The sequence below is a fragment of the Porites lutea genome, chromosome 9 (genome assembly GCF_958299795.1).
Source record: "Porites lutea chromosome 9, jaPorLute2.1, whole genome shotgun sequence".
Lineage (NCBI taxonomy): Eukaryota > Metazoa > Cnidaria > Anthozoa > Scleractinia > Poritidae > Porites > Porites lutea.
In genome coordinates, this window is record NC_133209.1 from 20,182,171 (window position 1) to 20,192,864 (window position 10,694).

General features: G+C 42.1%; 1 protein-coding gene across 1 annotated transcript in view; it reads left to right on the forward strand.

Annotated features, from left to right (window-relative positions):
• The window catches only part of LOC140948483 (uncharacterized), a 32,352-nt gene extending 26,471 nt beyond the window's left edge, over window positions 1–5,881 (forward strand). The window contains exons 13-16 of the mRNA XM_073397727.1: window positions 1,488–1,737; window positions 2,143–2,248; window positions 2,625–2,674; window positions 5,115–5,881. Of these exons, the coding sequence (XP_073253828.1) occupies window positions 1,488–1,737; window positions 2,143–2,248; window positions 2,625–2,674; window positions 5,115–5,280 (572 nt within the window). The 3' untranslated portion in view covers window positions 5,281–5,881. The remainder of the gene's footprint in view (window positions 1–1,487; window positions 1,738–2,142; window positions 2,249–2,624; window positions 2,675–5,114) is intronic.
• Window positions 5,882–10,694: the final 4,813 nt, after the last annotated feature.

The following is a 10,694-nucleotide window of genomic DNA, read 5'->3' on the forward strand; positions in this document are numbered from 1 at the left end:
TTACCGAGATTTATGGTATGCTTCGTTTGACTGAAATGGAAAATATACGTGACCCACTGTTTCCGTTTGTGCAACTAAGCAAGCAGAACCGGGCCATTGTGGCTGTAATTTCCTGATCCTGCAGTCGTTGTCGAATCGGCTCTTCTTAATGGTATTCTTATCTTTTGATTAAACCGGTGTCAGACCGAGGCGCTTTTAAAGTTTTTGTAATCACTTTTTGAGTGCTTGTTTAATTAAGGTTTTGATGGTGATATGAGCTTCCTTTACGCATGTCCTCTCGCGCCGCGACAGTATCCATTATTTACCATTGAGATTTAGTACTACTTTAAAAACTCAGCAAAACTGAAGAGTTTGAAAATACTAGTAAGTCTTGCTTATCGGGACCAGGATTTTACAGAGAAAACTGTGTTTAAAAAAAAGGGTCTCCGACAAAGGTCGGAAAAGATCGGACCGTTGGTGGTTTGCAATTTTTTTTTTCTTGCAAGTTGTTCAAAAAACTGAAAAAATAGTGACTCTAGCATAACTTGTAATGTAAATTCTTGTTCGGTAAGAATGAGGAAATTTCTGCTTGATCATCAATTAAAAACTATAGTCGAACCTCCATGTGCGACTACCTCTCATAAGCAACCACCTGCCAAAAACGACCGCCAATCCAAAACACCATTTTTTTACAGTCAAAGCCTTAAAGTTGGAACCTCCTGTATGCGACCGCGACCACTTTTGGGCCTGACGGTGAATTAATGATTTTCCATTGATTTTAACCTTGACGCATTCTCTGATGTCTGTGTTCCTGAATGCACTATGCTGTTTAGAATATACAAAGAACATTGGTGACAACTACACATTGCACTTAGACATTGCATGTAATGAATTATCTTCCATAAAGTAAATGTGCCTCGACCTCTTCTCGGAAGAGGCCCCGTGAGGTTCGATTCTTGTAAGCGACCACCTCCCGTAAGCGACCACTCAGTCTTTGCATTTTCGGTGATCGCTTACCGAAGGTTAGTCTACCTCGCAGCCGTTCTTTGGATGTCACGTAGCGTTGCGTGACATCCGCGCACAAGTTGTGACCTCCGCGTCCGGCTTTCGGTTTGAAAAACAATCATGTATCCAGCCGTCTTGAAGTATTACCTTCAAAGGATGCATGCTGTTCATATCGTTCCCTCTTTGTTACAATTGTCTTTGCTTTCCCCTTCTAATTGCCCACAGTATGTGTGTTTCCTTTGATTGATTCTACTCAATTATTTGCAATTGCATTGTCGCAACCCAGACATCTTTGTGTTTGGCGAAAACTTAATGTGAGTTTATGCGGAAGCTTTACTTTTTTGGATGGGTTGCCTTTATAGGGTGAGCAATGAGCCCATAACCTGGAGCGCATGAGTGGAGCGGCGTCTGAATCGGGCCTTAGATACACTTTAGAGCGCTATGGGCTCCTGGGTGGGTATTGTAACCTCAGCACCAAGCACCGTTCTTATGGTTACTTGCAGATCCCAACCAACCGTTCCACGCAATGATGGGTCCTCCTCCCGGCATGCCCTGGGAACCAGGAATGGGTCGCGGCTTCCCACCTGGATTTCGCGGCGGCGAAGGTTTCCCAGGCGCACTCGGCAGACAGGGCAGCGAGAGTCCTGATGACGATAGCGAGTATGGCAGTAGCGAAGAAGACAGAAAACGGGATCGAGACTCGCACAGACGGAGGGACAGAGATCGGGAAAGATCTCGAGAACATCGTGAAAGGTAAGATCGTAAAAGGCAAGGAAACCTTCAACTTTTTAATTGGGTCTCGAGACTCACAGAAAAGAAGGGACGGAAATCGGTACAGATCTTGAGAACATCGCGATAGTTAAGATCATAAAAGGCAATGAAACCTTCAACTTTTCAATTGAGTCTCGAGCCTCGCTCAGACCGAGGGACAGATATCGGCACAGATCCCGAGAACATCGCGATAGTTAAGATCATAAAAGACAATGAAATCTCCAACTTTTTATTTTGGTCTCGAGACTCACAAAGACGGAGGGACAAAGATCGGTACAGATCCCGAGAACATCGCGATAGGTAAGATTATGAAAGGTAGTGAAATCTTCAACGTTTTTCGCTTCTGACCCTTAATGTGAGCATCACGAGGTTCTGTTCTTTTTGCAGGAATCGTGACCGGTCTCCGCGTAGAGAGCGTGACCGTGACAGAGATAGGCGTGACAGAGAAAGACGGCATCGTGACCGCGACAAAAGCGACCGTGACAGGCGAGAGGTAAGGACACCTACTAAAACGACCCATTTCTATTGGCTGCTACTGATGTTTTCCAATGCTCACCAGAAACGAAGGTCAGCTCAAGTTTTGAAATGGCAAAATTGTAGACGAAATTGAATACACAAATGTTTTCATAGAAATGAAGAAAGGCACTTAACGCTCTACCCTTTTATTTTAATTACAGTCTTTTTCAGCTCCTCTGCAGCGCTTTTCTTTCGTAACATGTCTTCACTTTGAGCTGTAACTGGTCTTCACCCAGTAACTTTGTTAACTATCATCAGCGTAAAGAGATGACAATGGTGATTTTTTTCAAATTAGAAATATTTTTTTCTTTCCTCTAAATTCAGCGTTTAATTGGCTGTTTTTCCTCCTTCAGGAACGTTCGTCTCGAAAAGACAGAGATAAATCCAAGGAACAAAGAGAGAAGTAAGTGGCTAGTGCTTCAGTATTTTTATGCTTTTGTGTTCGTGTGTGTTTCGGTAAGGAAACGGTGACCACGGAAAAGAACGCAATATTTGCATCAGCAAACGAACTTTGAGAAACAGCATTAACCATGGCTGGTTTGACGAGCGCCCAAATTGTTCAGAAAACGGTGCCTTGCATTTGCCTCTGGATAATCGTGGGGAGAGAGTGCGCAAACATAATCTCGCGCAAGGAAGTGCGACGAACGGGACATCCAATTTTCTCTTCTTCTTACCTCACTCCCTCCACCTTCTCTTCCCTCAATCGCACATACCCACAGCCGTTTTCTACCGTTTAGTCGTATTCTCCCATCACGAGAGGAGATTTTTTCATAGTTTGACGTGAACGTCAACTCGACGATCCCTTCGAGAAACGAGTTGCCACTTTCTTCTGCTAGCGACATAGCACTTCATGTGTGCCATTCACATTGCTTCCCTTCCGCAATTAGCCTACGAAAACAGCCGTTTCTCCACGCTCCTCTCCGCTGGAGACATTTCGCGAGGATGAACGTCTGCGTCTCAGCGACAGAAATTTCATACAGATGACGATATATCTGTCCGGAATCCGGTCATAAGCGCTGATTGGACGACGGAGTAGTTGCATTGTTTTAGCTATTGTTTACGAATGACAGACCAGACAAAAGACAAAAGGCTACAAAGGTCAAATGTAAGCGCGATGAATCTATAACAAAACAGTCAATGTTTGTGGAATATGTTCTTCTCTAGAAGAAGCATTTGAGTTTTGCTGGATCTCGTTCGCAGATGAACACAACACTTTACCAAAATTGACCAGGAGTAACATAAAATTGAACAAATTTGCATTTGGAACCCCGTGACTACCGGATTTATTTTGTAAACATTGATTTACGTCATCAGTATGACATTTCTGTCGCCGAGTCGCAGACGTTCCCTCTTGCAAAACGTCGGCAGCGGCGAGTAGCGAGGAGCAACGTCTGTTTTCGCCAGGGCGGATAAAGGTAGGGCGGTGAAACGAGCGCGTCCGAGCAAAAAGGTGTGATGCAGTGGACTGGCACTATGTTTAGAAATGTCGCTTGTTTTCGACTTCGGTCGGGGCTTGCGATGTGGTTTGAACATAAGACGCTGCCGCTGTCACTGAATTATGGCGCCTTGATAATTTGTTTTCTTTCACTTCTTCCTCGTTCCTTTGTGCTGGTACGCTGTCTCCGAGAGGCAAATGTTGCTATTTTTTGCGGGAGGTTTAGTTGGAGTAGACAAACATTTCTTTCAAAGGGTTTCTTTTATTACTTCCATGACTCTACCACTGAATTATATTTTCGTTCTGCTACTCGCCAATGTCGATGTTATTCCAAAACAAAAACAACTAAGTACTGTCTAAAGCACGAAGGAAAATCTCATCCATGTCATCCATGGCAAAACTAAAAGACAGCAGATCGTGTTTCATAACTAGATGACGTATATTTTATAAATGCGTGCAGCTCGTGCAAGGTGAAATTATGCTAATTTCAATCACCATCGTCCTTCTTTTTAATTTTGAAAAAACATCTCATACGTCTTTCTGTTTCTTCGAAACTTCAAAATTAGTTTCCCCTCAGTTTTTACTGTTTACCTTGTTCTGTTTTAGAGAGAAAAACGGAGAAAAAACCTTACAACTAACCTCAATAAATTCTGTTTACATGCGGTTGCCGGATTTGCAACGCATTGCGCGAATCGCCATGTCGCGTTGCAAACGAGAAGCAAAGTTTGAACAAGTACAACGCCACTATATCAATATATATCAATCTAATTTTTTGTTATGTTATATAAAATTTATCCCCCTTTAACATATGTAAAAATTGAGGTTAAGAAGTGTTAAGCTTTTGCAAACGAAACGGTGAAAGACGATTAGGTGATATTTAGTGGAAGGAGGAGGTATTCAACACTTTCAAATTAAACTCAAATTTTGGCATTATACGACCAACAAGTTTGACCCATAGACGTACAGACACAAACATATGAAACTGTTTATTGATATTGTTATGAAACGAATTTATCTATTTAACATTGTAGCCTGAAATTACAGAAAGAAAATAGGATTTCCGGTTTGCAAAAAGGAAAATTTCGCCGGCCTTCAAGCGCACCGGAAGCGCGGAAAGAGCGCTCGTGCCAGTCCTACTCCGCATCACACATTAAATGAAGAGCGGAGCGCTCGTTTCACCGCCCAACCTTTATCCGCCCTGGTTTTCGCAGGCTATTCCGTGATCCACCACTTTTAATACCCGCGACTTGTTCCCTCGTAGCTTAGTCGGAAGAGGAACGGCAGATCTACTCCGAAAGTCTTGGGTTCCAATATCACCGAAATTAGAAGATTTTATTTATTTGTCTCGAGAACTCTTTTTACCTCTCTTTGACACTAAGGCTAACTGGGTTGTTTTCCTTGCTTCCAGAAAAAGACACAGCAAGAATGCCAGCTCCGAAGCTTCTGGCGGAGGCCCGGAGGAGGGTGAACTAGTACCGACAAAGAAGAAGAGCCGAAGGACGCGCGAGTCGAAAGAACCGAAGAACGAGAATACTGAGCCAAGAGAGGAGGGTCAGCGGACTCCTACACCATGAGCATGTGCTACTTTGTGGTTTTGATGGGCAGACAGATCGCGAGCGCGAAATTATGGCGCAGTCGTGGTTTCTTGAGATTTGGTGCTCAGTGTTTTCGGACTAAGAGCGTTACTTTTACAATGTCGTTAAAACTTTGTACGGAGCAAATGGATGCAGAAGAGAGATGTTCAACCCGGCAATTGTTTTACCAAAGAGGAAAAGGTCTCTTGAAAGTGCTGAACAAGTACTAAAAGGAAACTTGAGTTAAGCGGACACAGGGGCGAGTCACGTGGATATCCGCTTGATACAGGGCTCACTCTTCAGCGACTTTGGTGTCCATGTTGTCTCTGTTCGAACATTCTCTCGAGATGAAACACGTCTATTTTGCCATAGCGAATGCGTCAATTAACGTCAATTCATATATTAATTGTCACAACAACCACAGAAAAAGTTTCGCAAGACCAAACCCGTGTACAGAGGTCGTAGCAGCATTGTGTATATAAGGTTGTTGTACGAAACCTTCACCTCTCATAACCCTTGTCTCTATTTCCTGTACATCACTTTATCGCACTATTAGAAATTATACAGAAAAACTGTAATAAAAAGGACTTTTTTCCTTTGATGAACTTCATCTTGTGCAATAGCGTAAAGCAAGAGCGAACCAGAAAAAAAAAAAAAATTCCATTTTTCTTTCTTTTATGTCGATACATTTCAGGTTTTAATGTTACTCTAGAGTATGGTTTCGACAAGCTGTGATAGTAGATCCTGGTTTCTCTTATCTTGCTCGGTACCCTCTCTTAGTTTTGATAGGCTTTTCTGAGCTTCTGATTTCGGTTTTCTACTTCAAATTAACAAACGACTAACTTCAAAAACATTTAAAATCGCTAAAACTGTAGCAAATCTTGTTAAGTATCATCCACCTTTTATTTTCTCTTCAGTCAATGTCGAGTGCGCGTATAAAAATAAAAACCGCAAGGGATTTATTGACCGCCAGCGAATGGGGTCGCTGTGGGGGGAAAACACACACTATTTTAGATAGCACTTCCTTGCATCGTTAATGCTGACTGAAATTACTGAAATTAAGACCGCCGTGCGTGCATGGTGTTGTTTTCTCGTGTGTCAAGACTACGTCGGGAGCTACTGCTACTGTGACGTCACAGTGATATGTGTTCCTCCCTAATGAAATGTGTTTCCCCTACCCGGGAACACATATCACTAGGGATATGTGTTCGGGGGAACACATGTCACGGGCAAGAGAGCCTCTCTTGTCACGGGGAAACACATATCAATGTGACGTCACAGTGAAATGTGTTCCTCTCTAATGAAATGTGTTTCCCCTACCCGGGAACGCATATCACTAGGGATATGTGTTTCCCGGGTAGAGAAACACATGTCACTAGGGATAAATACATATCACGCGGAAACACATATAACCAGGGATAAGTGTTCGGTAGAACACATATCACTGTGACGTCAAATGTGGCGTGAAATGTGTTTCCCCTACACGGGAACACATATCATTAGGAATATGGGTTCTGGTAGCCTGTACACAGACGTTGTTTTCTTTTTCTTTTCGTTCTTTTCGAGCGCGCTCACCACTAACCCCTTGCGCTGGCAGTTTATATTTTATCACGCGCGCTCGATGGACTTTGAAGAGAAAATAGAAGGTCTGAGCAGGCTAGTGTTTTGGGGAATACATATCACTGTGACCTCACAGTGATATGTTTTCCCCCGTGCTATGTGTTTCCCCGAACACATATCCCTAGTCGTAGTGATCAAATTCTTTCAGTGTACTTTCCTCGCTAAATTTAGCTACAGCTAGTAGAAAACACACACTATTTGAGATTCACAGCACTTCCTCGCATCGTTAATGCTGGTGGTTTTAGAGAAATGTTCCGATGTTTTTATTACAGAAAGACCGCCGTGCGTGCATGGTATTGTTTTGTCGTGTGTCAAGACTAGGTTAGGAGCTACTTCAGGAAGTTTCACTTCTCTTGTTTCTTTCTTCAAATGATTGTTGCCAGTTTTTACCGCAGTTAATTAGACGTGGGATATTCAGAGAAGTAGACTACAAAAACATTTCTTAAGCTTTAATATACAACGTCAACTCTGAACTGCCTGGAGTGATAAAATAGGTGAATTCAAAGAGCTTTGCTTTCTAGCTTAACTTTGGGAAATGTACCTATCTGCCGTGAATGCTGTGGATACGACGCCAGATGGACGCCATAGACCTTCAGGATTTAATACTAGAGCACAAACTTGTTTGATATCGTGAAGGGAAACACATGACACACATATCACAAGCACGACCCCGTATGTAGTGATATGTGTTACCCTGTCACACAGAGGGTTATCCTAGCTCCTTGGGATCGCTCCTTTATCTGGCCTAGACGGGTATGTGCCGCTGAACAGGGTATGGTTTTCAGGGTCTTGGATCCCAAACATAATACAAAATTTCACTATCAAAGGTCTTGGGCAAGGTGTCTCTTCCAAGGGTACACTTCAGTTTTCCCGTTACATGCGCTTCTCCGACCCTTAAAATACATGATGGTTATACTCTCTTGATATAAAAATACTGTCCGCGTCAAAAATAACATGTATATTTGGAAAATGTATTGAAAACAATAATACTATTTATATAAAGAGAATGTATTAGTCTTCAACACTGTTTTTGTTTAAAAAGTGTATAGCAGCACCCGTCCACACGTCACCAGAAACTTCACCGTCTCGTCTCTTCATACGCCCCGGCCCAGCAACACTTGCGACAGATAACACACTATACATACATTGTACTTTTTGCAATGTGTGTCCCTAGTCTTCAGCTGTCTTCGCTCAGATGGATTCCTTAAAATCTGAAAATCTAGTACGCTATTTGAGAAAAGGGGGATATCCTGCTGGGTCGAGTAAGCAGGATAAATACGTCTTACGGAGATTTGCCAAGAAATTTACTTTTGATGAAGAGTGTAATTGATTATTCTGTGTGGATGAAGGTCGAGGTGCTGAATTGCCCTTCAAGCTTATGATAATCAAAGAGGAAGAGAAACTGTGAAATTTTCAAGAGTGTCATTCTTCTGGATTTGCTGGCCATGCTGGACGAGACAACATTCAAAAAAATCAAAGACAGAAAGAGTACAAACCAAACCATTAAGAGGTGACAAAAATAAAACATTGTTCTGAGAGGAATAATCTACCTCAGTTGTTAAAATGCTCTAATGACATTTTCAGTGCTCATGTAATTGCCGTCTCAGACAATGCTATTGGATATAAGAATACCTTCTTCTACCCTACATTTTTAACTCTATATTTTTAACAACAGCAAACTAAAAATTCTATTTAAGGTGGCTCCCTGACGTTTTTTGTATTGTCCTTTGGCCGAGATTTTACTATTCTTTTAAACCAGGCAGGCTCAATCACAGTAATGTCTTTCCTTTCATTTAGCATTCTCAGGAAGGTCATGGATGAAAATGAGAACGTCTGGGATGACTTCATTAACGGCGCCTTGTTTGTTATTAACACTAACGTCTCAAGCACCACCAAGTTTAGCCCCTTCTCTATAATGTTTGGTCGTTAACCATGACTACCATTCGAGGTTTAAAAATTTGTACAGCAGGCCGAAAATGGGGAGAAAATAAACAGGCTGGCAGCTGAACTGACATCTTTGCAAGATTACTTAGACAAGATGGCTACGACAAGAAATGTTCTGTTTCCAAAGGTAGAACGCAGCATAACCATAGCCAAGGGGAAACAAAAAAGGCAATACCAAAAGAGGAAAGGAGAGCTAAAGAAAAGCTTTAAGAAAGGAGATGTTGTGCTGCGACGCAACATGCTTCAGAAAAGTAAGCAAGGTCACAAAATGCAAGATAAGGGGCTGGGGCCTTACACAATAGAGGAAATTGACTTTGAAAACAGAACACCATGATACCAAAAAAAACCATGATACTAATTTTCAATTATTGAATTATTTCCTCTGCCGACTCGCTTCCATTCTCGGAGACCCAGGGGCAGTCAGTCAGTTTTCAAGCACAGGCGGAAGAGCCCCTGGGTACCGACTCTCACAGGACCATTTCCAAACGGTCAAGTGAATGCTGGCTCCTGATTGGGCACAGAAAATGCTTTGTATTATTGTGCCCAATCGGGGAACAGCATCTCCTGAGTTCTTTTCGTGAGTTCGTACACGACGCGACAGCTATTGACTCGATCACGGCTTGTCTGGCTTATGCACCAAACAAATGCACTCAGTCAGGAAACTTTCAGTTTGATATAAACACTTTATTTCAAAATACTGGTTGGTTGTCTTTACACTAGGCTGTTAAGTAAGACTTAGGAGCTGCTAAGTTTTGCGTGTGTGAAGGCCTAAGTAAAATCTCAAGTAACTTTGCTTTGCATCTCATTAAAGTCGGAAAGTTGAAACGATTCAAGAAAGTTTCAAGCGACTTGAAAACCATCCTTATGGCCTACTTAGCTGACTTGCGGTTTTGCGGTTTCTTGAGCTTTGAGAAGGGCGAGACATGTCAATCAATCTTAATTTTGTTACGTGGGAAAATAACCTGAAGTAAAAAAGAATCGGTTGTGTGTGAAGCTTTATTTTACTTGAAGTAATTAAAATTTACTTGTCTTGAAATATTTCTTAGCTTATTTAGGCTCTAGTGTAAAGACTACCACTGTCTACCCGAAAACTAAAGACGCTTTTCCAAAAATACAAGCTTGAGCTTACAACAGGTATTCACACTTGCATCGATCATGCCTTCGTAGATCTTAAGGAGTGTAAGATTCCACGACAGCTGACAGCCACGAACACGTCGCATGAAAAGTGAATTCACATTTTCCAGTCTCTATCGTGATTATCCCAACTCGCTTACTTTGTCAAATGCAAGCGAACTCTTCTGGAGCTGATTTTCTATCAACCATATCCAAGTTCATAAAGAGAAAGAAAATTTTGTCATTGTTTGTTTACCTTCTTCACAAAACCTGAAATTAGGCATCTTCACGTGGTAGTCGTGCAGTGACGGCAAAGAAATCTGCAAAATGCGTGATGCACGTGCAAAGTTGTTGTTTTGCCTTGTCAAGCTATTGCTTTTTTATTATCTCGTCGCCGCCCCATATCTTAAACTTCCTATTACCTGATTATTTACGATACATTGTGATCCGTCAGAAACAGAATTTTCTCAGTGCAAAATGAATTGTTCCTGCTCATAGCATCCGAAACGTTTTTCGACTCATCGGTAGGTCCTTCGTTTCTGGTTAGGAAAGTAGAAAATGGAAGTTTCCCTTGTACGCACAAGCTTGGTGAACGAACCGGGCAACTGTGGCGACATAATACCCATCGTGTACGAAATCACGAAAAGAACTCACGAGAAACTGTTCGCCGATTGGGCACAATAATACAAAGCATTTTTTGTGCCCAATCAGGAGCCAGCATTCACTTGACCGTTTGG